This window comes from Actinia tenebrosa, unplaced genomic scaffold (assembly GCF_029948245.1).
Source record: "Actinia tenebrosa isolate PJP-AT-01 unplaced genomic scaffold, QUT_ActTen_1.0 PGA_scaffold3__52_contigs__length_22856419, whole genome shotgun sequence".
NCBI lineage: Eukaryota > Metazoa > Cnidaria > Anthozoa > Actiniaria > Actiniidae > Actinia > Actinia tenebrosa.
Window position 1 is genome coordinate 16,675,019 of NW_028292580.1, and position 27,737 is coordinate 16,702,755.

General features: G+C 36.3%; 3 protein-coding genes and 1 non-coding gene across 6 annotated transcripts; 2 read left to right on the forward strand and 2 right to left on the reverse strand.

Annotated features, from left to right (window-relative positions):
• Nucleotides 1-3,822: 3,822 nt before the first annotated feature.
• Nucleotides 3,823-27,328, reverse strand: LOC116293329 (uncharacterized). Its single transcript, XM_031700748.2, has 12 exons — nt 27,046-27,328; nt 26,219-26,311; nt 13,875-13,955; nt 13,610-13,678; nt 12,570-12,695; nt 11,426-11,491; nt 10,593-10,665; nt 8,739-8,820; nt 8,087-8,177; nt 6,790-6,884; nt 6,119-6,348; nt 3,823-5,368 (listed from the first exon to the last, which is right to left on the reverse strand). Exons 1-12 carry the CDS (start codon nt 27,139-27,141, stop codon nt 5,175-5,177), a joined length of 1,296 nt encoding a protein of 431 aa, XP_031556608.1. The 5' UTR covers nt 27,142-27,328; the 3' UTR covers nt 3,823-5,174.
• Trnaa-ggc (transfer RNA alanine (anticodon GGC)) lies at nt 10,949-11,021 on the forward strand. Its single transcript has one exon. It is a non-coding gene; the product is annotated as a tRNA-Ala (tRNA).
• LOC148908756 (uncharacterized) lies at nt 14,851-19,520 on the reverse strand. Of its 3 annotated transcripts, none has more exons than XM_089035335.1 (11): nt 18,724-19,520; nt 18,308-18,563; nt 18,107-18,219; nt 17,841-17,968; nt 17,585-17,719; nt 17,281-17,371; nt 16,983-17,153; nt 16,681-16,878; nt 16,179-16,336; nt 15,933-16,051; nt 14,851-15,637 (listed from the first exon to the last, which is right to left on the reverse strand). In XM_089035335.1, the coding sequence occupies exons 1-11, from the start codon at nt 19,475-19,477 to the stop codon at nt 15,064-15,066; spliced, it is 2,697 nt and encodes an 898-aa protein (XP_088891461.1). In that variant the 5' UTR covers nt 19,478-19,520; the 3' UTR covers nt 14,851-15,063. The 3 variants fall into 3 exon arrangements, with proteins under 3 accessions (XP_088891461.1, XP_088891460.1, XP_088891462.1); XM_089035334.1 differs by having other exon boundaries at nt 17,832-17,968; XM_089035336.1 differs by lacking the exon at nt 17,585-17,719.
• Nucleotides 19,904-24,806, forward strand: LOC148908757 (uncharacterized). The gene is made up of 9 exons (XM_089035337.1): nt 19,904-20,148; nt 21,429-21,587; nt 21,742-21,798; nt 22,767-22,820; nt 22,995-23,128; nt 23,350-23,478; nt 23,599-23,706; nt 23,973-24,150; nt 24,333-24,806. The coding sequence occupies exons 1-9, from the start codon at nt 20,112-20,114 to the stop codon at nt 24,470-24,472; spliced, it is 996 nt and encodes a 331-aa protein (XP_088891463.1). The 5' UTR covers nt 19,904-20,111; the 3' UTR covers nt 24,473-24,806.
• Nucleotides 27,329-27,737: the final 409 nt, after the last annotated feature.

Genomic DNA, 27,737 nt, shown 5'->3' on the forward strand with positions numbered 1-27,737 from the left:
GATGATGCTCAAATTTCACAGGCTTACTAATACTAAGGTGCTTTATCAGATGACAAGCTCGCCCTAGTCTTTTGCTCGATTATAAAGTGCCCGATAATGATGTATGATGATTTACCTTTGCAGCCAACAAGAGGCAGTAAATCGTCTATTAGAATACAGTCATCCTCTGTCTGGCAACCAGGATTAAACGCCCAACAAAGATTTTTTCGTCTTACACCTGAGGAGGGAAGAAAGAGTGGACACTTTTGCATTCTGATGGGTTATGATTACTTTGTCAATTTAAGTTCCAAAAAGAAATAGCACTTGGGCGCCAAAACTCGCTGAGAGTCGTATTGCCATAATCCAAACACGATGCTAAAAGAAATAGAAAACGCGGACGGACGCGTGCTGTGTGCATTTATAAAGCACGTGCTTTATAACTCCACACCGCACGGTATGCAAGTTTTTTTATTTCTTTCATAAAATACAAATTACAATTACCGTTATTTTAGATAGGAATGACTCAATTTACTGAAAGTGCGCGCGTGTGCTGTGTGTTCTCGTAAAGCACGCGCTCCTATTAACCTAAATATGTGCAAGAGTGCTTTCAATTAAGAGGACGATCATATTAACTATTTATTATATATAATAAGATCTTGATTCATAAGATTTTGGCCCCGTCCACACGTATCCGGAAATTTCTGTATCCGCAAATTTGTTTTTGCGGATACGAAAATGTTTGCGTCCGCACGCAACGTATTCGAATCGTTTTCACCGTCCACACGTATCCGGAAATTTCTTGATCCGCCCTGATGCACGCTAGTGCCTAGTCCCTTTGACGGATAGTTTTTTCTTATTGAGCATGCACCAAATCGTGATTAAGTCAGCGTATTCGAAAATTTGCGGATAAGGCCGTCCACACGTATCCGTACTCGGAGCGTATTCAAAAATTTCCACTCTGGTGACCGTTTTCGAAAATTTCCGGATACGGATACAAAAATTTCCGGACACGTGTGGACGGGGCCATAATAAGATCTTGATTTATAAGATTTTGTTGAATGTATTTTCTTTGGCTATGTGCCAATGTACTAATTGTAAACGGTGGCCTTTGAAATAAATAAAATGTTTAAAATGTTAATTCTTAACACCCCTTAAAGTCACGCAAAAAAGTACGATCCCGCCTAAGCAAGGCTTGTGTTTTCTTCCAACAATTGTGCTTCCCCCCCATTTTTCTGATACAAATTTGCCCATTCCCCCCTTTTTCCTACCAAAATTTTCCCGACCCCCCTCAATTTCACCTGCCCCCCCCCTCTGCCATACATTATGAACGCAGCCTTACTATAAAACAACTTACCAAATGGCCGAATTTTCTTCAAATCTGAGGTAATAAAAGGATTCAAATACTGCTGAACCCATTTTTTCTGCAAATGTTTTTTATCTTCATCATATGCGGCGATTCCATACACATGTCTCCCGTAAAGGTTACCGTAACTTGAGATGTAAGCGTGGTATCGAACGTGTGTTGGTACTCTTTCAAACAGAGCCATCACTTTTGCATAAACTATTGAAATAGCTATAGCATGAGGATCGATATCCATCACCAATTTACTAGCATAATGTTCATCGTTATATATAATGAACTCCGAGTTGTTTGACGGATTGTAGAAGTAAACTATGGTGTTATCATCCTCTTTGCCAACTACCCATCCTTCATAAAACGGTTGAGTTAATCTTTGGCGGCCCCACATAACTGGACTTGAAGCTGGAATATAAAGAAATGGAAAAATGAAGTCGTATTTTTAGCTTTCGCTTACGTCATGGGCTTACATCAAACAAAACTTCGTCAAAAGTTTGCGAAAGTTTTGATTTTAGCCACCTCTGGGCTGATGAAAGTCAGAGCGCCACAAATTCTTAATGATCAAACACTGAAACAATCTCTGGGCTGGTTAAAGTCAGGGCACGGCTAACTCGTAGATAGAACTCTGAAACAACATCTGGACTGGTCAAGGTCAGGGCACGTCTAATTCAAACCCTGAAACAACCGTCTGGATGATCTATCTAAGTCAGGGCACGGCTAACTCATCACAGATCAAACCCTGAAACAATCTCTGGGCTGATCATTGTTAGGGCACGGCTAACTCACAGATCAAACCCTGAAACAACCTCTGGGTTGATCTAAGTCAGGGCATGGCTAATCCATCACAGATCAAACGCTGAAACAATCTCTGGGCTGATCAAAGTTAGGGCACGGCTAACTCACAGATCAAACCCTGAAACGACCTCTGGGTTGATCTAAGTCAGGGCACGGCTAACCAATCAAAGATCGAATTTGAATTTACCACATTTCATAATAGACAAATCCTACCTGGAATTCTCACTGCAATTCCTTGATGGACGTAAATAGCTGCAAGCACGACGAATATTGCAAATTTATTCATCGCATAAACACCATTTGTTCAATTCTCATATCTAACACTATGCAATCCAAAACATTTTGCGATATGTGAATACCACCAGATGACGTCTAGATTGACTTAAACTCCTTTGTTTATGACGTCAGTGGTTATTTACTAATTAAAAATAATAATTAATAATAATTAACTCTACAGCTTGTTTCATTCGTGACGTTTTAAATGCGCGCGCTGAAACGTGGGTAATGGATCTGAGTTTCAATTTCCCTGAGTGAGTCTGGTGTTTGGCTTCTGATTACATAGAGGATATTATATAGCGTTGCGTGACGACCGACACTAAAAACGGATGTGAGGGAGACTAATATTACATGGGCTCGCGGAGATACGAATTTTATCTTCGAGTGTTCAATTGATATCTCACGAGTGAGCGCAGCGAACGAGTCAGATGTCTAAATTGAACACGAGAAGATAAAATTCGTATCTCCAAGCGGCCATGTAATGTTCTGTTTATTATATAGATATCGATGAAACCTAAATAAAACAAAAGCTCAAAAATTCTTTATTAAAATAGCAAGCCGATTCAACAGCGATATCTTCACGTGTGAAAGATATGGTATCTTCCAAAGATATCAAGTTTTCGACACTAGAGAAAACCTGGTATTTCATCGATATCTATATAATAATAACAAATATACAGTCAATGTCATCCACGTTGTCCATCAAAAAAAGACATTTAGACATTTAGACTAAAAGAAATATTACGTGTTTCCTTGAACGTTCTGGCATAAAACAAATGCTGAAATACCATTCTCCATCTTTAATCCTCACTAAATGGTCAGGGCATTCTGGATTTTCGATTCACGAGTTGAATTTTACCTTTAAAGTTCAGGCTGACGCACACGAGGCAAAGAATACATATTGAAACACGTGATATTTCTTTTAGTCTAAATGTGTAAATGTGTGAATGTGTGAATGTGTAAATGTGTAAATGTGTGAATGTGTGAATGTGTAAATGTGTAAATGTGTAAATGTGTAAATGTGTAAATGTGTAAATGTGTAAATGTGTAAATGTGTAAATGTGTCAATGTCTTTTTTCGGTGGACAACGTTAATGACATTGACTGTATATATACACCTATTTAAAAAAAAGGTTGAATACTTAATACTGCATACTGCATTCCAAGACCAAAGTGCATTGTGGGTCATAGTGACATTGTCTAAAGTAGGATTGATAATAATTATTTATTCTATTTTTAGTGTATTCCATCCGAAACAATATACTAACTACAATATACTAAAGAGACCCACAATGCCCTTTAGTCTTGGACTGCACTTTTCAGTATTCAGTATTTAACCTTTTTTGAAATAGCTGTATAAATAACCGCAAGTGCTGATTACTAGAATACAAAGGCGGGACGATGTATATCATAATATATGATAACAATTTTTTAATATCATAACTCGTTATATATTTCCCAAGAAGTTTCACGTTTGATATCTAAACGTGGCTCACTAAATACACTTTTTGGAAAGAGTAAAATAATGTACCATTTACGAGGTTGCTACCTCTCGGAAATATTGAGAAAGTTTTACTAGAAACAGGGTTCGTGCTGAGGTAACCACTTAAAATTCAAGGACTATTCAAAAATGAATTTTCAAGGAGTATGTTCAGCTAACTATGCCAAGGTTTTACATGGTGGTTGCACATGGTCGACTTTCTGATAATCAAATCTTCCTGACTAGATCTATTTCAGAACCATGCAAGTAATGATCGAAGCAAAAATTCAAGGAGTTTTCAAGGAGTTTAAGGAGTAGCACGAACCCTGAACACTGATCCTTTAAAGGTTTAATGCAAATCTGAACATCTTTTGAATACCAGAGGCAAAATAGGCCTTTTTCAGTATAGAGTCATTTACTACAATTACCAGAATCCCTTGCGAACCTATTTTTCAAATTCAGTCAATTAGCACAAATTGTCTTACCTATCATCATAGATAAAATAAAAATTTCAAGAATAAAGAAAATTCAAAATCATTTTGGTAGTGGTAGTCAAATGATGCCATCATGCAATAGGCCTATAAAAATAAAAAAAACTACTTTATATAGTTCATAAAGTATAGAATTTATAAGGTATATAGTCAGTATATAGTACGGCAGATGCATGATCAATAGTTTTAGTGATCTTTGAAGACAAACGCAAGTGGTTTACATCACAATGCGATGCGAAAAACCGTGGGCAACCTAGTAACATTCTAGGAATGCTCTGTTCTTTGGCCAATCACAATTAATTTTCTAACCACAAGATAACGGAAAGATAACAACTACGCTTCTGATTGGTTAAGAAACATTCTTGGAATATTTCTAGATGCCCACGGGTTTTCGATTCGCAGTGTAACGCATTTTATGCGACATTTATTATAACTTTATATCTCCTTTACCCTACCCATAAGCGGGCGGTGGATCAAGCATCTCTAGCCTTCAGTGGCGTATCCAAAAGGTTTTTAAAGGGTTGATTGTTACCTAGAAAGGCACCACATAGCATTCTTTTTAGGCTTTACCTTATCATTTATTCTTATTACTGGGATACCTGTGATATCACAGCCGTAATATGCCTCAGTTGTTTTTGAATTTTTTTTATTCCAAAGGGGTTTGACTAGGCACCTAATTCACCCCCTCCTCCCCTGGATCCGCACTTACTAAACCACTCCATCGCCTCTTTTCCCGTTCTCTGACTAACCAGCTAACTAGTAACTATTTTTACAAAGCTGAGAATCTATTGTCCAACCTATGTATCGGCTGTCAATTGACTCATAAACTGCGTTTTCTTTATAGCATCATCGATTCTGGTTGCTTTGTACATACACAGGGTACCAAATGTCGACAAGCCAATCATGAAGTAAAACGGCCCCGCCCAGCCATAATGTCCTACCATCCAGCCAATCAGAGGTCCCTCAATTACCGTGCCAATGCTTCCAAAACCTGAGGGGGGAAAACAGCTTTACATGTTAATAGTTTCACTGAGTTCAGGCTTTCATATAAACATATTGATCAGCAGTAGCAGCAGCAGCAGCAGCAGCAGCAGCAGCAGCAGCAGCAGTAGCAGCAGCAGCAGCAGTAGCATCAGCATCAACAGTAGCATCAGCATCAGCATCAACAGTAGCAGTAGTAGTAGCAGTAGCAGCATCAGCAGTAGCATCAGCAGTAGCATTAGCAGTAGCAGTAGCAGTGGCAGTGGCAGTAGCAGTGGCAGTAGCAGTGGCAGTAGCAGCAAGAGTGGCAGTAGCAGTAGCATCAGCATCAACAGTAGCAGTAGTATTAGCAGTAGCAGTAGCAGTAGCAGTAGCAGTAGCAGTAGCAGTAGCAGTGGCAGTAGCAGTAGCAGTGGCAGTAGCAGTAGCAGTGGCAGTAGCAGCAAGAGTGGCAGTAGCATTAGCAGCAGCAGTAGCAGCAGCAGCAGCAGTAGCATCAGCATCAATAGTAGCATCAGTATCAACAGTAGCAGTAGCAGTAGCAGCAAGAGTGGCAGTAGCAGTAGCAGTAGCAATAGCAGCAGCAGTAGCAGCAGCAGTAGCAGTAGCAGTAGCAGTAGCAGTAGCAGTAGCAGTAGCAGTAGCAGTAGCAGTAGCAGTAGCAGTAGCAGTAGCAGTAGCAGTAGCAGTAGCAGTAGCAGTACTTGATATTCATAACCTCAGGCAAATTTTCAAGTCATACACAAGAACAGTTCCTAACCGTTGATAAGACCAGACACAGCTGCCTGTGCATTCTCTCTCTCTCCAACTGACGCTGCGATAGACCCAGACAAATAAGGATCTGGTCCACAGTTACAGGCTCCCGCCAAGAACATGAACAGACAGTTTATACTAATACCCATGTGACTAGTATAGTGGAAGGCAGCAAGGAAGATTGTACTGCCAAGAACTGTAAAACAGACGCCATGGACAACGCGACCTGAAAGAAATCTTTGGGGAAAATACATAGAAAATTGCATAAGTAAGCGCATAGATTGATAACCAATTATTACCACTGTTTTCCTTGCTATACAATGATCGAGAGAGCAGTCGCGACGGCGAACTCGGGCAATAGACTGCGGTCAATCAGAGCATGCAAAGGTACTGAACAATTTACTTGATTGAAAGAAATTAGTCCGTTTTTCTCTATCGCAAAAGTTGTCTCGATCAACGTGTAGCAATAAAGACAGTGGTAAAAAGAAGTGATGTTGTACTAGCTACTAGGTGGTGTGCATCCCTACTCTTGAGAATAAATGACCCACCCCCCCTGTTGGTTGACATAATAGAAGACAGCAAACATGGGGCTCTGAGGATAAATGCACCGAGTGACCGTGTGATATGACTGACAAATGAGATGAGGGGATAGAAGGCAGAAGGGATAGAATATCTAACCTGTTTATAATAATGCCAAGACCTACTGATCCAGCCACTCCACCGATCTCAAACACAGTTGATAAGAGCCCCGCCTGGTACTTGGAATAGCCAAGCTATGGGAAAAGATAATAAGATGAAAAAGAATGATAAGGGGGTGGGGTGGGGGCGGGGGGCTATACGGATTTAGGTTTTACAAAATTTTTTTTGGGATGCCCCCACTCAAACAAAACATATGTTTCTTGAAGATAGATGTTTTAAGAAATATTTCCGATAGCAACGCTCCATAATTATGTGTAAAAAAACTCGATGGCAGGGAAAGAAAGACCCCGGGGGGGGGGGGGGGGGGGGTACTCCGCCAGAATTTGGGTAAGGGTGTTCCGCTGGGATTCTGAAAGGGGTACCCTGTTTATGACAAAAAGATATAATTAATTGCACTGAGTTCCTGTTTCAATTATCATGTCATCTCACGTATCATTTTTTTACGACCATGGTAACCAGTTCCAGTCAATATGAAAGTAGAAATCCTGAATATGACAGAAAACTCAGGAAGAACTTGGAACTTGAGTGAAATTGCATACCCTGTTTATGATAAGAAGCTCGAAAAACCATACCCTGTTGAGCGGATCATCCCCGTATAGTTCATATATGGGAGTACCCCCCCCCCCCCCCCCGGGAGAAAGACACAAACGCAAAACTTTTCTGCAATGCCTTAAATGTCATTCAGGTGTATCTTTTAGAGCATTACTTATAACAAAGAGAAAAATAATACTCAAGGGAATCAGGTACGCTGTCTGGCCAATGGTAAAAACATGGAGTGTTATGGTCTTCTTTTACCCTCAGTCAGGTAAGGCAACGACGCTCTATATTAAACTACTGGATACAATACTCCATGACAACTGAGTCTCTTATGAATTTAGTCTGATGTGATCTGATCTGACTGAAATAAAAACAACAAACACACGCACACACAAAAAGGAAACAAACAAACAAACAAACAAAAACAATTAAACAAACAAGCAAACAAACAAGCAAACAAATAAACAAATAAAAAACAAACAAACAAACAAACACAAAACAAATAAAAACGAAAAACAAAACAAACGAAAAAACAAAAACAACAAAATCTTGAAGACCAAACAAACAAACACAAAACAAATAAAAACGAAAAACAAAACAAAACAAAATAAAAAACAAACGAAAATAACAAACGAACAACAAAAGACCAAACGAACAAACAACACAAATTATGAACATCTTGTATCACCCTTAACAAAGTCATGTCTTTTTAAGAATATAATCAAATCAAAATACTCACGGATTGGAAAAGGTACATTGGAAGCCACATGTACATACAATATCGCACTAGTTTAATGCAAAAGTTAGTCCATGAAAGTTCAGGAACCATTCTAAAAACAGAAGACAAGAAAAATGTTTGCATGAGAAAGGAATGAAGGAAAAAATCCTTAAATTTCCTTAGGGATAATGTTTTGGAATTTCTACAATCCTAAGACTTTCTTTCTATTGCTACTGCTTCGTTTAAATGGGGTGGCATGTACTGTGGCGTAACGTAGTGTCTTTAGCTACCCTCCCCTCCCCTCACTTTTCCCCCATTTTTAAAATTTTCCTCCATACTGTGATAGTATTGTGTGACATACAGTATTGCGTGACATACAGTATTGCGTGACATACCGTATTGCGTGACATACCGTATTGCGTGACATACCGTATTGCGTGACATACCGTATTGCGTGACATACAGTATCACATGCAGGACAGTTAGAAGGAGAATTTCTGTTTGTAGAGTGTGAGATAGATGAGTTGCATGGTTTATGCTAGTTGATGTAAAACAAAAGCACTTACATTAAATTAGCCTCCATCGTTCCCCCGCACCCTCAAAACTGTGCTCCATTATCCTTGGGTAGGGTTTAACCCTGTAATACAGTTAATTGTACTTTATATAACTATACCTGAGGTTCCATAACTGTACATATGAAAGTGACCTTTGTTCTGCGTTTGAAGGAGGAAATGAACTTGTGGGCACCTTTGTTTCTGTTGGTTCGAAAACATTATGCATTATTGTCACTACTCACGAACCAGGTGATTTGGAATCTAGGGGCACAAAGCATTGTTTGTCACAGAGAACATTTCCAATTATTTTCTATTTATCTCTCGTCAAAATGAAATACTTTCCACCACCACCAACAGAATATGCTCTGTGATGTGGGTGTATTGTATTTAGTGTGAATATTGTGTGGCGTAGCATGTCTAAGTATGATGATGGTAAGGTATGGAAGTGTTCTGTGTGGGCATGTGGTAGTGTGGTGTGGATTTGTGTAATGTGGGTGTGTTTTATATAGTGTCAATATATGTGTGGCATAGCATGGCTTAGTATGATGATGGTAAGGTATAGAAGTGTTCTGTGTTGGCATGTGTTAGTGTGGTGTGGATTTGTGTAATGTGGGTGTGTTGTATATAGTGTCAATATATGTGTGGCGTAGCATGGCTTAGTATGTTGATGGTAAGGTATAGAAGTGTTCTGTGTTGGCATGTGTTAGTGTGGTGTGGATTTGTGTAATGTGGGTGTGTTGTATATAGTGTCAATATATGTGTGGTGTAGCATGGCTTAGTATGATGATGATAAGGTATGGAAGTGTTTTGTGTGGGCATGTGGTAGCGTGGTGTGGATTTGTGTAATATGGGTGTGTTTTATATAGTGTCAATATATGTGTGGCATAGCATGGCTTAGTATGATGATGGTAAGGTATAGAAGTGTTCTGTGTTGGCATGTGTTAGTGTGGTGTGGATTTGTGTAATGTGGGTGTGTTGTATATAGTGTCAATATGTGTGTGGCATAGCATGGCTAAGTATGATGATGGTAAGGTATGGAAGTGTTTCGTGTGGGCATGTGGTAGCGTGGTGTGGATTTGTGTAATGTGGGTGTGTTGTATATAGTGTCAATATATGTGTGGCGTAGCATGGCTTAGTATGATGATGGTAAGGTATAGAAGTGTTCTGTGTTGGCATGTGTTAGTGTGGTGTATACATATGTGATGTTGTGTTGTGTGGTATTGGTGTATAGTTTGCATATATGTGTGGTGCAGCATGGCATGGTATAATGATGGTAAGGTGTGGTAGTGTTTTGTGTGGGCATGTGGTAGTGTGGTGTATACATATGTGATGTTGTGTTGTGTGGTATTGGTGTATATAGAAGTGTGGCATGGCATGTTATGATGTGATGTGGTACAATGTTGTTGGCATGGTATGGTGGTTGCAAGCTGTGTGGTAGTGTTTTGTGTGGGCATGTGGTAGTGTGCTTTGGTGTGGAATGTTGTGTTGTAGCGCATTGTATCATGTTGTCATGTGCAGGCATCCCAGTCACTTTTTAGACAAATTTGATAGGAAATATAGGCTGTGCAAGTTCTAAATATAGGAAAATATAGGATCTTTTCCCAAAAATATATGCGCTTTATGGGAGCTAAGATAGCTTTTCGGTGGCATAACCAGGGATCTTGCAGGGAGGGTGCACAGGCAATGAGATGCAGAACTAAAAAGCCATTAAAAAAAAAACAGAACCAAAAAAAAAAAAGGGGGGGGGACATTTTATTTCCTTCGCCAAATATGCTAAACAGTGTAAGATATAAATGTATCAGTCAGCAGTCGTCCTATTTATAGGAAATATAGGAGGTTTTCTTTATAGGATCCTATACAAATTATAGAAAATATAGGATATATAGGAGGTGTGGGATGCCTGCATGTGTTATGCTGTCTTACATTGTCCTGCGATGAGATGTACATTGATAATCATTTCTCATAAAGTGTACCTTGTCCTGGAATTATCATGCCTACTTCTTCTGGTGATCTCATGAACAAGAAAATTAAAACACCAATTACTCCCTGATGAATAATACATAATTATATAGATTAAATAATGACGTTCCACCAATTAACAACAAGGTCTATGATGAATGCATGTAAACACAGCAAAGTATAAATTCCCGTTGAAGCTCGAAATCATTTTTTCAAGTCTTTCTTCACAGCGTTCGCTTAGATCGCTCATTCACTGTGATGATCAACACATCTATCATTATTTCACCACAGTTCTACCCATTCAATATTCACACTTATTACATATGGTGGCTTGATGAGCCCAACAAAATGACCGCTAGCCAACAGAATTGGCTTCATAGCTCAGTTGGTAGAGCATCGCACTGGCATTGCGGAGGTCATGGGTTCGATTCCAGTTGAAGCTTGAAATCATTTTTTCAAGTCTTTCTTTACAGCGTTCACTTAGATTGCTCATTCACTGTGATGATCAACACATCTATCAAAGTATAAATGTGTTGACTCATTATTTGAAAGTTCATCTTTTGTTAACATAGTGAGGTCTGATCCATTGCAGTGCAATGTAGGTCATCATACATGTATACACTATTAATGTCACCCTCTTACATTCAAAATGGCTCAAGCTAACCCCCTAGATTCCATTCATGATGTCATTATTTGAATACTGAACTTTATTATTCTTTCATTAATGCATAGTTTGTGAGGGCCACGGGTTTGTTAGCATTCTTTATACTATTACGTGCCATTATAAGTTAAAATTCTGAATACGAGAAAATAATCCAAGCAGCTATGCACTCCAGTCTCTACTCACCACAACTATTGAGGGTATAAGGAATATCATCTTCAAGTCTGGTCCATATGTTGACTGAAGTTGTACCTGTGATAAAGACACAGCTAGTGTTCATGCAAGATTCCAAAAGGTTAATATTACACAGCTATATCACTATGGTGTTACATGAAGGCAATGTATCTTTTGTCTTAATACTCATTTATACAGTTCCGTTCAGTGATCACCAATAATAGTTCCAAGTCGAGGCTGGAGTTACCGCGCATAGCAAAACTACATTTTTTATCTTGTGAGGCAACTCCAACCTCGGTTTGGAACTATCATTCATGGTCACTGAACGGAACTGTGAAATGGAGTATTAGTGATAAGAATCATGGTTGTGGGAAGGGACAAAACAGCCACAACACGTCAAAGAAAACTACCCAAAATTGCATTTTCAGAACTTAAAAAAGCAATTATAGCCACCAAATACCAATATATTCATAGGATAAACACCTATTCTTAAGATGTTTTAAAAACCCCTTATACACAAGCTTTATCATTACAGTAATATTAATAGAGAAATAGGAGAAATTTAGACAGATGTACAGTAATTTAAGTATCCAAGGCTGTCATGAAGCTGAGATTGTTAAAAACCGGTTTTTTTACAATAACTTACAAATTTCTCATGTGCTAATTGGTTACTTTTTATCATCAATAAGAGGACAGACAGACAAAGCTGATGTCAATGAGCACGCTCTCTTTCCGTTAGTTGTTTTGATCAGTAAAAATGAGAAGTTTTTATCGTTTTTGTTATTGTAAAAAACAAATTGACATCAGTTTTTTATGTCTGTCCTCTTATTGATGATAAATTTCGTCATCACATTGTCAAAGTAGTATGCAGATCCACTTGGCTACATCTCGTGGATCCACACTACTTTGACAATGTGATGACGCAATTGTCAAAGAGAGGACAGACATAAAAAACTGACGTCAATTTGTTAAATGTGGGGGGGGGGGGGGGGGGGCTGAGGGGGTTTGAACACCTCACATTTTGATAAAATCATTTCGTATAACGCTCGGCACTGTTGAGCAGAATGCAATGTCTGAGTCTTCAAGCTATTTTTAGAATCTGTGCGCTGTGCTATTCCATTGTTTATGACATATCCAAAGCATTTAGTTGACTTACAGCTAATGCACTTCCAATAATGCCTCCAGTAAAGGTACAAGTACCAAAGAATCCAAAGATAGTTGTTCTTTGCTGATTGTTGAACCAGGAACCAAGAGACTTGACACAGTTTGGCCAGGCTGTTGCCTTCAGGATAAAATACCACTACATTAGACTTCACGACCTAGACATCATCTTTATTGTATTTTGAATGATGATGCATCTCAACCATATATTATGATGGAAGATGAATGGATGAATGAATAAATGAATGAATGATTAAAGGAATGAATGAACAAACAAATGAAGGAACGAACAAAGAGATGAAATGAATGGACGAATTAATGAAGGAATGAATGAATGAACGAAGGACTAGAATGGATGAAAGACTGAATGGATGGATGGGTGGGTTGGATGGATGAATGAATAATTAATAATAATAATAATAATAACAGTAATGATGATGATGATGATGATGATGAATTTTATATAAAATATGAAAACTCTATCAACTAGGAAAATAACAACTCTAAGTTGGTCTACCTTGAGGCATTAGAGGATGGCTGGATGGATGAATGAATGGATGGATAAATAAATGAATGAACGAATGGATGAATGAATGGATGAATGAATGGATGGATGGATAAATAAATGAATGGATGAATGGATGAATGAATGGATGGATAAATAAATGAATGCATGAATGGATGAATGAATGGATGGATGGATAAATAAATGAATGGATGAATGGATGAATGAATGGATGGATAAATAAATGAATGGATGAATGGATGGATGGATAAATATATAAATGCATGAATAAATGCATGAATGAATGGATGAATGGATATATAGATGAATGAAATCAATGAAAGCAGGGATAAAAGGATTAATGGATGGGTAAATGAAAGTAAAGCACAGATAAATAGCAGGACAAACTGATGGATAATCAACAAAAAAATGAATAAATTAATAGAAAATTAATGAGTAATTAATAAAAGACAGAATGAATGTCTTTTTCAATAGAATGCATAATCTTGACTTTCTTTCAATGTACTCACTTGTGAACTTCCATTTAAGAACAGAAGAACAGCAAAGATTGGAAGATTATGCCAAAATCCAAAAGTACACTAGAAAAAATGCAATCGCACCAGAAATATATTAATAGATCAAAAATGCATAAATTGTCCATAATTACATGTCCACGCATAGCACATGTACTAGTTGAAAAATATTACATCATTCCAACATGTTTTTATAATTATTTTAGAATATAATAATTAACTGAATGTATTTAATTTTTACATTACAAATAGTAACACATACCATGGATAATGCTGAGCCAAGTAAGCAGAATGTTAAAGCAATTCTTGGACCAAATCGATCTCCACAAGATGCAAAGAGGATCTGGATAAGAGGCATAATCATTGGTACCATAAACAGGGGGGGAGGGGGTGGTTAAACACAAATCAGTTAATTCAACAGAGACAAATAAAGCCCAGGTTGAGCATCTTGTTAAGATCTTGTCAGATCTTGCCAGATCTTGCAAGATCTGGTAAGATCTTGTGTAAACCCAAGATTTTGGCAAGATTTTGATAAGATCTTGCCAAGACCCTTTCAAGATCTTTTTATTTCTTAAAAAGAGATTTAACATACTAAAACTGCAAGATCTTGACAAGATCATGCCAAGATCCTGGCAAGTCCTTAACAAGATCTTATTAAAGATCTTATCAAGATCTTAACCAGATCTTCCCAAGATCTTGTAATGATCTTGCAAGTTGATTTGAAAATATATCCAAAGATCTTAATAAGATCTTCCAAAGACAGTATCAAGATCTTGGCAGGATCATGCCATGATCTTATCAAATTCTTAACAAGATCTTAGTCAAGATCTCATAAAGATTTTAACAAGATCTTGCAATGATCTTGCAGACAATTTGAAAATCTTCAAAAGATCTTAACAAGATCTTCCAAAGATAGTATCAAGATCTTGGCAAGATCATGCATTGATCTTATCAAGTTATTAACAATATCTTAAGCAAGATCTTTTTGAGATCTTAATAAGATCTTCCTAAGATCTTGTAATAATCTTGCAAGATATTTGAAAATATATCCAAAGATTCTTACAAAATCTTTACAAGACTCTTGCCAAGATCATGGCATGATCTTATCAAGAAGCTTTTACGAGATTAGTTGTGATCTTTAAATGAACTTAATTGAATTTTCTCTAGAATTTAATTGTCATAATCTTTGCAAGACATTTAAAAATATTTTAAGAATCTAAGACAGCAACTTCAGCCAGTTTTATTTACTCCTTATAATATTTAATAATGATCCTCAGACTAATATCTTACTATCAGAGTATATGTTACATGACCACACTACTGTTGTGAAAATTACTGCTGAGGAAAGTAAACAAACAAGAATATAATATAGTCATTGTCACTTTAAAATAATATTACTTCATCTATTTTGCAAAAAAACAGTTCACATTTTAAGTTGAGAGCATTATATATTATTTACAATTGAAGTCTGTTACTGGTGTAACATAGGCAAAAATGAAAGGCTCATTCACTTTGACTAATATACATTTACATGTGATACTTGTACATTTGATAGCAAAGAGCTCTGGTTCAAGAGGACCAGACATAGGTATATGGTTACTTCCTAGTAGCTTAGCACTTGCATATGCCAAAACTGATGGATCTGATGGTGGTGTGATATTGACAGAGCAAATAGAAGTTACTACTTGACTATAAAGCTTGACTATTGCAATAGGTAATGATTTTACTCTTATATAAGTTTGTACCTCCCCATAAAAATATTCAGACTGGTCTAAAGAACGTAGCTGAACAATAGAACTACATGACTTCCCAGCCCTTTTGTAGGATCGTGAATGAAAAACGTTCCCATTCATCTCTATTCTCTCTGCATAGTTGTATTTTTCATTTATATCTACATGTACTGGGGAAAGGTTGCAAACAGCAAGTAATGCATTGACAGCATTAACTTCCTCGGCACTCATAGATTTAGGTTGGGTAGGCTCAGCAAAAGATACTGCACTCCTTTCCTGTTGACTCCATTTGAGCCTGTAGTGTTGAAAATTGAAAACAACATGCATTAGATTGTTAAAATTGCTTTAACTAGTCAACTTAGACCAAGTTCAGATGGCGTACTTTCCATGAGCTGTACTAAAAGTGGAATTTGGGTTGGCCCAAATTATGTTAGTACAGCTGTTTTATTCAAACACTATGCTTATTCAGCCATGTCAAATTTTCTGCGATTTAAAGTGATGTTACAAAAGTTTATCAAGTGATTTAATATATTAGGCTTGTACTTCTCAGGGTAAACTCTTTACTCTATAGCTACAAAATGTTTATTTACCTGGGCTTTGACAATGACAAGCTCTTGGAAAAATGCTTAACTTCCTCCCCGGCATCAGATTCTTGAAGCTGGTGGGTAAGAGGATAGATCTGTCTCTCCACCAAATAGTTGTTAGCCATCTAATCAAATAGAAGAGTACACATTAAAAAAATCAACACAAATTTGTATATAAAATTGCATAATTTATGAATTAAATTAAGCTTGTTGGATACTTTTTTTAAATTTTAATAATAGCTGTTTAGCTACCTGGTCTGCAACTCCTCTTGTCCCTTTGAAAGCAGTTAGCAGATGGGCAATCATAGCTTCAAATGCAAATGATGAATGTGTCCACAGTGGACCCATAATATGAACTTGTTGTTCCAAATGAGATAGACTGTGGGCATTGATTGTTTCACTTCTTACACCTTGAATGTAATCATTGACAAGCAAACAAACAAAAAGCTTAGAACTACAAGCACCCATACTTGGCTTTCATCACACAGTGGCCATGTTTATTCTCATGAGTGTAAACCGTTTTTGTTGAATGCTGTGAGAAGTCTCTAAAAATTGAGGCCTATAGGGGACCCAGGGGATTCAAGACCTATAGTTTCAACCTATATGGCCACCATGTGATAAAAGACTAGAATCCATCTTATTTAGGACTAACACTGATCCTCTAGGACTTTCGCTCTAGCATATCTTATTAATGAAAATAATTTTTATAATAATTATTGTTACTGGTAGTTAAAAGTTTGAAAGTTTGATATACCATAGTACTGTTTCATGAGGCGACAAAATGATTTAATAACAATTCCAGCAAATTCAATTTCATCTCTTGTTATTTCGTTCTTCAAGAATATCCATAGAGCAGAGGAGAGTAAAGCCAAATGATGGAAGTATTCTGGATTTAATACTCCTTTCAGGACAGGAAGACCAAAGTACAACAAGAAATGTTGAATCTCAGTAGCTGTGTTATGAAAAAGAAAAGCAATCATGTCTTTAATTAGTACCTATATACTGTATGCTAATTAATACTTCACCAAATTAAAAGAACATATTTTTAATTTTAACCTTTCCATCTTTTCAAGTTATCCAGAGTTCTAGGTTTTCTTTCCATGTCATGAGGCACTGCAATTGACTCTATACTTGTATTTACTTTCCTCTGTGAAGCCGGAGACAGGTAGAAAGGCTTATCCTTATTACTTGAATTTATCATTGCTGTTAGAATCCATTTACCAGTACCTAGAGTAGTGAATATTTATGGCACACGTATTAGTGATACCTTATTCTAATCAGTTAATTAATAATTAATGATTATGTTCATGCATGTGTTATACTTTTGCATTATTGTGCACGTGTGTACATTTACCTTGAAGAATGCAATGCATGTAATCAATCGGACAACCATCAGGAATGCTCATATGATTCAGAAGTATAGAAAAACCTTTCAACCCAAATACCTGTTTTAAAATGAACATGTTGGTAATCAAAAGCCTTATGTGCAAAGAATATTGAATATTAAGTGATGATGCATATTAAAAAGTTTTCCAAATTATTGTGAAAGTGCAAGAATTAATTATTGACTTTACACTACTTAATAATTTCAAAGATCTGTCATTTTTTATTTCAGCTAGAATTTATTTAATCATTGTAATAATTTAATTTTTACTCACACTAGCACCACTAGCCTCAGCTACTAAAGCATGAAACTGAGTTTCTCTTGCTGTTCTTCTCGTATACTTTGCTGAGAAAGGGTAAACCCTTACATTCCCTCTTATTGGTAACCTCAATCCTGGGTGAAAACAAATCTGCACAAGAGTTATAGTATTAATATTGTCCAAACAGCTAGACATGGCTACATTTTGATCTTTCAAAAAATGTATTATCAATTATATTACATTGTAATGTATTTATATTTACTTGACTTACTGAGCAACCAAACTTTCCATTAAAAAGCTTATGAAGAAGTATAAGGGCCTTTCCAGGAAGGTCACAAATACAGCAGTGTAAATGCACCTTGAATGTCAAGAAATCTCCTCCGGCAGTGCACTCCAGACCTCAAAATGAATGTTGAAATAATAACTTAAGTTTATCATAACTCATTCTTACATAAATGTTCCATATCTATTCTTGCAGCTATTTTCATTGAAGTAAATACTGCATGTTAGTCATAGGAACAAAGTATGAAAACATACCATCTTCTGCTAACTTTGAAATTGTTGTTAAAGTAGTCTGTAGGAAGGCATTAATGTCAGGTTTCTGGGGTCCATACCAAAGGCCAAGTAGAAGTACATTCTTGATAGAATATCTAAAACCAAATTTACCAAATTTTAAGGAGAGATTAGACTCCAGACAAAGGGAAGACATCAAGACTATACTCATATATACTCTCATACCTCTTATTTGGTGGAATCTCCAAAATTACAACATATAAGGGCCATATTGAAGAGTTAGTAGATTTGAAAACTGGGGCTCCATCAGTACTTAACATCAAACTGATATGGTGGCTGGTTCCCTCTGGATCTTCATCATGAATTGTTTTATAAAAGTCTTTATACGAAGAGCCATCTGTTATGTCTTTGTATGTTGCTGATTCTTTAGAACATTCCAACCGTTGTCTTTCGCATGAAGCCAGTATATCTGAAGTATTTTCTGTAGAATACGAAAGAAAAAATGCATCCACATTAAAGTACACTTACTAGTTAATTAGAAACCCCTCTCCCACATGATGAGGATAATGGGAAACTCTATGCCTGCTTCAACATTTTTTTAACAAATCTTTCTAAAACGATAAAATAAGATGTTACTTTACCTTCGATAAGGATCTTTAGCTGAGGTTCTAGAGGTATGTTGATAAAAAAAGCCTCATCCTTCGTGGGATTCCTATTTGCAACACGATGTCCTTTCTGGCACGCCACAGCATTATCTTCTAATGTTTCCTTACAGACCCGACAAAGTCGGGTTTTCTTTAAAGTAGAAATTCCAGGCAATGTCCGTTTTAAAAGCTCCTTATATGTCTTGGGAATTACATCTTTGACGTCATCTGGGCAATGCAACCTTATAAGTGTGAGTAAATCATTCTGTGCTTTGCGTGAAAGTTTGTATTTCCGTGAGAACTGTAGGATTAGGACGTAACTTGCGCCACGAGTTAAATTCGAATTCTCACAGATTATGTCGTCGAAAATATTCTTACTATTTTCATCCCTAGATGCATCTAGAACATCATCAGATCTCGATTCATCACTAGAACTTTGCTCATCACTTGAACTGCAGGTTCCAGATTCAACATTTGATTCAGAACACTGCGAGGAGGATTGGCCATCAACATGATGTTCAATATCAAGCTGGATTTCTTGATCGGAATCATAGATGGATGACGAGCAGACAACACTTTCATCATCTTGGTACTGTTGCTGATGTACTTCTATTTCATTTAACATACTATTCTCATCTTCATCAGTGGATGTATCCAGTAAATAAGAGTTGTGTAATAGCTTTCTCGGGCTTCTCTTTCTTTTTTTTGTAACTAAACAATTCATCTTCACTACTCGTACCACTGTCGTCATCGTGGTGATTCAGATATTTCTTTTTTTTTAACACGCCTATAGAATGACCTTCGTCATCACTGGAAAATAATGGATATCTGGTAGTTCTTTTCTTTCTCTGGCAGCCTATTCCATCCTTGTTTTTCAATGGAGTATTTTTCAATGGAGTGTTTTTTAATGGAGTGGTATCAACACTAGTTTCATCATCAGAAACATCGTACTCGTTATCAGTCCCACTGTCAAGATTTGCACGGCTGGAATCGCTCGATTCTTTATCTGAATCCGAGTTCATGCTTTTTTGGGTGAGTATTGTGCTAATTCAAAGTCATCTTTACATCTAATATTACTTTCTATAAGAAAATGGATAAACTTCGCTTTCGATTTATGTAATCTTTCGTGTCAACCAATATTTATCGTTCCCCTCGCAAATAATCTACTGTAAATAGCGGGGAAAATGTCGCACAATCATTGGTGCGTTTTAGCCAATGAAACGCGACGTCATACAAGAAACAATTTCATTGGTTATCCAATGAAACGAGAAGCCATCACGTGCTCAACTCTAATATAGGACGTCAAAAATTACGCACACGTGCTTTCATCGACGGAAAAAACTTCTCGCATTACAAAACTGCTTCGACCATTTATCCACTTCAACATGACTTCAAGAACTGTTATGAAAGAAACAAGCAAAGGTAACAGATTTTCAAAAGCGTTGAATGCAGTGATCTTCTTTCTTAAGAATGCCGTGCTGATGCCTAGCCGTTTAAGATTTTCAAAAGCGTTGCATGCAGTGATCTATTTTCTTAAGAATGCCGCGCTGATGCCTAGCCGTTTAAGATTTTCAAAAGCGTTGAATGCAGTGATCTTTTTTCTTAAGAATGCCGCGCTGATGCCTAGCCGTTTAAGATTTTCAAAAGCGTTGCATGCAGTGATCTTCTCTCTTAAGAATGCCGCGCTGATGCCTAGCCGTTTAAGATTTTCAAAAGCGTTGCATACAGTGATCTTCTTTCTTAAGAATGCCGCGCTGATGCCCTGCCGTTTAAGATTTTCAAAAGCGTTGAATGCAGTGATCTTCTTTCTTAAGAATGCCGCGCTGATGCCTAGCCGTTTAAGATTTTCAAAAGCGTTGCATGCAGTGATCTTTTTTATTAAGAATGCCGCGCTGATGCCTAGCCGTTTAAGATTTTCAAAAGCGTTGCATACAGTGATCTCTCTTAAGAATGCCGCGCTGATGCCTAGCCGTTTAAGATTTTCAAAAGCGTTGCATACAGTGATCTTCTTTCTTAAGAATGCCGGGCTGATGCCTAGCCGTTTAAGATTTTCAAAAGCGTTGAATGCAGTGATCTTCTTTCTTAAGAATGCCGCGCTGATGCCTAGCCGTTTAAGATTTTCAAAAGCGTTGAATGCAGTGATCTTTTTTATTAAGAATGCCGCGCTGATGCCTAGCCGTTTAAGATTTTCAAAAGCGTTGCATACAGTGATCTTCTTTCTTAAGAATGCCGCGCTGATGCCTAGCCGTTTAAGATTTTCAAAAGCGTTGCATGCAGTGATCTTCTTTCTTAAGAATGCCGTGCTGATGCCTAGCCGTTTAAGATTTTCAAAAGCGTTGAATGCAGTGATCTTCTTTCTTAAGAATGCCGCGCTGATGCCTAGCCGTTTAAGATTTTCAAAAGCGTTGAATGCAGTGATCTTTTTTCTTAAGAATGCCGCGCTGATGCCTAGCCGTTTAAGATTTTCAAAAGCGTTGCATACAGTGATCTTTTTTCTTAAGAATGCCGCGCTGATGCCTAGCCGTTTAAGATTTTCAAAAGCGTTGCATACAGCGATCTTCTTCCTTAAGAATGCCGCGCTGATGCCTAGAAGTTTTCAAAAGCGTTGATTAGGATCTGTCTGAGTAGAAATAATTTAAAATAACAGATTGTATTGCGGTTAATTGTAGTAGATATTAAAACTATGATTCTATCAATTACAGTTAATGAAGACCGGTATTATCTGATAGTGTTCGATGATAATACCTATTCGGTGGCAGACAGAAAGCAAGTGCTCTGTCCGGACATAGACTTGACGATTGGGACTAAAGTAAAAGTAAAGAGCGGCACGCGAACGCATATTGGAAATTTAACAAATATTGGTAAGAATATTCCCATTGCTGATTTATGAAAAGTTAATAATTGGAGACTCAATGTGAGGCATTGACTAAGACATACTTGCATGCATTTTAAACCCACAATTTTTAAACGATTTGTAAAGTTCTTTATGATCCTTGTTTTTTCTTTGCATTGTAGGTCCAAAACGTGATCTAGATAGAGTGGCTGCTCTACAATTTGGCAAACAATTACCAGGTAAAAAACTCTTTCTTTTATCCATTGTTGATCGAGCCAACAATATTTGTTGTGAAAGGAAATTTGGGCAATACACATGAACAATCAGAGTACAGTGTATGTCACCACGTACGCACAGCAGTAAACTGCCTTGGTTTCCCTGCTTAAAGTGGATATTAACAGAGGTTAATATGAATCTAAATCTGTAGGCGGGCCAGGATGGGAACAGGAAGTTGAATTTAATTAATCTATTGATCCATCATATGGCGTTTTAGCACATCAATGTAATATGCAAACATAATAAGTAAGGACGCTAATACTTAATTAGTGCGTTTAATTAGCTGAAGCACTTTCACTTAGCTTGCGATAGGAATAACACACCGAACTACCGCTTTATAGAATTTGTCCTGCCCACCACTCCACTATAGAGGTAGTCAAAAGTTAATTGTGTAAATAAATTTTTATTTTTTTTCTCTAAAAATATATAGTCTTTAATCAATAATTAATAATAACAATAATCTCTAATCAATAATTAATAATTTTTAAATATTTATACATGTCCATTATTTAAATATGAATATGTTAATATATAATACTTACAAAGAAGAAGGAATTATAAGATGAAAAAACTGACTAATAAGGAAAATTGAAATATATATTAAATATATAACTATGTATCTTTATCTAAAAATCTACGTTAATAAGCTAAAAATCTAAATTTATAAAATGGCGCTTCAAAGTTAATTGTGTAATATTTTTGTTTTCTCGATGTTGACTTATTATTCAGGGGAATAATAGTAAATACGTTTCTAACAATATAGACTTAGGATTTAAATATATGTATATATAATGTTTTTTATCTGTATATTCATAGTATTGAGTTTTATGTTAATAAAGACTACCTGAACCCATTCCAGAGTCTAGTGTGATTTAGAACTGAGAACTAGTCTTAAAAACAAGTTATAGAGTGTTTTTTTTAATTATTGTAGCAAATGAGAAGACTATCAAGAGATTAAATAAGAAACCGGAGGTTAGAGAAGATGGTAAGAATAATAACTTATTTTTAAGTCTTCTAAGATCACAATTGTTGTGTTTGCATTGTATTTTTATATGCTTTTGTTTAAAATAAACAATCTAACTGAAATCTTTCCTTTGATATCAAAATAAAAAAGGAGACATGTCCACCATATCATTTGATGCATTTTTTTCCGTTGCAGCACCTAAACCAAAAAGGAAACTTATTGAAGTGGAAACAGAAAACGAAGAGTCAGATAGTGATGATGAAGAGATTGATGAAGCAGAGAAGGAAAGAGAAAGGCTGTATTCGCTAGTTTCGAATTTGGAGGATGCGGTAATTGCAGAAGCTTTATACACCTATTTCAAAAATCATTGTCACAGCCAAATAACAGTGCAAAGTCCTTTAAGACTGTTAATTTTCCTGTTCTTTCTTTTGGATTTGGCATAAAGCAACAAAATGTTCTAATTTTATTTCCTATTTTCACTTGATCCAATTCCTGACCTCATTAATTTTTGACAATTTTCTGAAAATACTGTATTTTGTTGAACTTGCAGCCCATTGCCAACATTCCTAAACCTGGCTGTGAGTGCAAGGTGCACATTGCAAAGCTCATGAAGGAAATGTCAAGTCTGAATCAAAGGATGACTGACTTAGAGAAGGCTTTGAAGACAAAATTAACCAAGGCAAGTACATATCCAATTGTTACAACCAAATGAAAGAGGATCTCAACAAGAAAACGCATCTAAAATCAGGCTACAATATTAACATAAAAACTTGGGGTTTTTTTAAAATTTTAAACTTAGAATGAGGGAACTCCAGATAGGTCAAGATCTAGTGCTTTACCTCCAAGCCCTTCAACACCAATGGGATCATTAAAGGACCTATCAGATGCCTCTGCTCTTCAAAACATTGTAAGTTTCTAACGTAATAATTTTTCCCTTATTTATATGAGTAGTATGTACCTGTTGAATCAATAGGTCACTTTAGAAACGAGCAGGTGGGATTGTGGCAAGTTTGAAATTTGAACCTAATTAGCCAAAACTCTAAAGTTCGGATGGCTTTAAATGTTTGTATCTCTTGTTCCTCCTATGATTCAAGCATTAATTCCAATGTGCTAAAATTTAGGAAATATAGGAAACTAGAATCATATTAATATATATATTGTTTATTTTTACAGGAACACAATGGCATAAATCTGCTTACATTGAAGGCACCTGCAAGAGAGCCTCACAAAAATGCCCTGAGGTTAATGGACAAACTTTTTTCAGTGGAAGAAATGAGTCAGGGGATTCTGTTTGCCTCAAAGAGGTCATCAAAGAAAGAATTAGACCAAGAGAGAATTGGAAAAATGTTAGGTGAGTACCTTGAAAATGTAAAGCAAAAACATTTTTGTTCACAAATAAAATACTGAAATGGTGTTTCTCCAACATTTTTGCCATCCAAATAAAAAATCAAAATGGGACTTAAAGAAGTGAAAATATATATTTTATTATATCTAACAAAATATTTTTTATTTTTCTTTGTTCTCTTTTTTAAGAGGTGCTGTATGCAAATTATGGAAAAGAAAAGATCCAGAAAATGCATCAGCATGTTGTTGATGTCTGTAATCAGAAATGCAGAGATTGTGCACGCAAACTACAGATGAATCAGAAAGTGGTAGAAAGCAATGATGAATAGTTCTCTGATTTTTATTATATTCCTGAATCGAAACAAAGCAAATAGAGGGGAATGGTTATGAAACCTGTTGTAATTGGTTATTGTTCACTTTTTCCAAGCGTGACCCTGCACAATCCTTTGTTTTACCATTGTTGGCAATGGCTGAGTGAACATTAGACCAAAATCTTTCTTTTGGCTGCTAGTTCAAAATAATTAAAGATTTATAAGAGATATTTGAATATTCCTTTTGACAATCCCATCAACAAAGTTTATGTTTTCTTATTTCGGATGAGCATAAATCAAACATTGTGCATGGTCAAGAACTGTTCAACATCAAAATTAAGCGAACAAAGGCCACCCTATGACAATAGTTTCATAACCATTCCGGTCCCCTCTATTAACTATGATTGAAATATTGCCTAGCTGCAATAATCAAGTTTTGAAAATATTTTTACTTTGAGTTTTCTATTTTATTTTTTTTAATAAGAAATATTATCGTAATTAGCTACATTAGTCCTCTGGGAAATTAAGGTTTTCTTCAAAAATAATTATGCAATGTGGTTTTTGCTGTTCCTGACCAACACAAATCACAGATAATTTCTTTAAGTGGTACATTATATGCATACTCATGTAAATTTTTGATCTTAATAATATTCCAATTTCTTAAATCATGCTTGAAGAAGATGTATTTTCTTATAGCAATATAAATAGAAAGAATGCAATTATGTACTATTTTAGACAGCAACAAAATTGTGTAATTTATCTATTATTCTTGATTCTGAATTTTTTTCAATTAAAGTTATTCTCGATCAAGACCTCTAATAAGTTTTATCCTTACTTAGACAACTCGTTTACAGGATATTTTAATTTAAGTGCTACAAATCAATCTTTGAAAGATCTAATTGGCATGATCCTAAAGCCTTATGGTGTAAGTCCCAATACCAGGGACTCTGAAAGATCTTACCAAATCCTGGAAGATCTTGCCAAGACCCTAAAACATCTTACAATACCCAGGAAGATCTTGTCAAGGCATTGAAAAAACATGTACATTTCTTGCAAGATACAGCATAAACTTGCCAAGATCCAGTAAGATCAGGTCTTATTTTGGCATGATCTTACCGAGATCCTGCAAGATACTGCATAAACTTGCCAAGACCCTGTAAGATCAGGTCTTATCTTGGCATGATCTTACCAAGATCCTGCAAGATACTGCATAAACTTGCCAAGATCTTAAGTAAGATCAGGTCTTATCTTGGCATGATCTTACCAAGATCCTGCAAGATACTGCATAAACTTGCCAAGATCCTGTAAGATCAGGCAAGATCCTGCCTGATCTTACAGGATCTTTGCATGATCTTGGCAAGTTTATGCAGTATCTTGCAGGATCTTACAGGATCTTGGTACAAGATCTTGCCTGATCTTGCTTAAGATCTTTGTTAAGATCTTGTAAGATTTTTATAAGATCTTGCAAGAATCTTGGCAAGATGTTCAACCTGGGAGTCTACTATTCTATGACTTGGACATACGATAGTCTTTATATAACCTGCATTTACTGTATCTAGAGTAAGAGTACATAATTAAACGTTTTATATGACCTGCATTTACTGTATCTAGAGTAAGAGTACATAATTAAACGTGTTATATAACCTGCGTTACTGTATCTAGTGTAAGATTACGTAAAGTGACACATTTTACATAATCTGCATTACTGTATCTAGATCGAGTAAGAGCACATAAAGTGGAACATGTTCTATATCTATAATTTACCTGCATTACTGCATAGGGCAAGAGCAAGGATGTATCTAACCAACCTAGGTCAGTACTTGACATCTTATAGATGGTGCTCAAGTCAGCTTTGATCTGGAAATAAAGATCATGACTTTGACTTATTATACTTATCATTTTGTAAAGGAAAAAATAAGTAAAGTAAAATGAGAAATTGAAACTGCATTCTATATTAATGTTGCAAGTTACATACAATGCAGCTCACATGTTCATTTTTATGGAGGGAGGAAAATCGAAAAAACTGGAAAAAAATCCTTGTGGCAAGAGAGAAGACAACACATCGAACAAACGTCAAATCGATCCAGCTCAAGCTGGGGTACAAACCCAGACCACGGCAGTGAGAGACAAGAGGTAAACCACTACGCCACCCAATTTTAAACTTGAATATAGATTTTGATTGTTAAGGAAACTAGTGATTAGGACTCAACTGGTCATGAGCAGAATTAAAACCACCATTTGTGCTCTGCTGGGTTGAGGACCCTGATTTCATATGTATTTATTTTCTGCACCCCACCCCTTCCCCACTGAGGACCTTGGATTTCTTCAGGGTTTCGGGGTGTTTTTGTGTGGGGGTGGGGGAGGGGGTTGCGACAAATAAATGCAATAGCCCTATGAGCTTACTAATAAAATATGAAATTTAAATTAAAAAAAAAAAACAGAATTGAGAGGTTCACGCGCCCATTTCATTCTAATACAGCTAAAGTTTAATTCTTATGCTAATTAAGGAGTAAACTCGTTAAAACTTTAGCATAAATATTATTGAATTTTGAAGTTGAAGCTGTCGCTTAATCTAGTTCGGCTATACTCACAACTCCAAGAGGTTTCCTCAACAAATAGGTTGAAGCATAAGCAATCCACGTCAAAGCAAAGCAAAGAGCTTGCCTTCTTTGCAAAGGATTAAGCATTTTTCTTGACTACACTCTGTTATTTCAAGAAAAGTTAATTGACGAAAGATTAATGGTCGAGATTAATGAGATTCGGTCGTCCACGTCCTCAAACGTCCGCCATCTTTGATTTGCTGCACTTTCAAAGAATACCACAGGGATCCCAAGATGATTTTCGTTCGGTATATAAAATGTGTGAAAACGAGGATGCATTTTTAAAAGTTCGTCGGGAAAAAATAAATCAATAAGAAGAAGAAGAAGAAAAAGGAGGAATAATGAAGTCATAAACTTGATTTCAACAAATAAGAATCTCGATATCGAAACATCTTTTTCAAAATTAGCTAAATTCAGTCGTTTGTTGTCGTTGCTTTTTCCATAAAAAATGCAAACTTACAACCACGTCTCTCATGCTGAATAGACATTGTGTATAAATAAATACTATCGTCATTATTATTATATTTTAATTCCACGAAATCGGTCTGATTTTTATTATTACGTAAACCACAGGGATCCCAAGATCTCTTTCGACTCACGTGAAAACGAAACTGCATTTTCTAAAGAAATTAAATGAAAGAATGACATGTTTTAATTAGTAGTTAAAAAATAATTAAGATTTT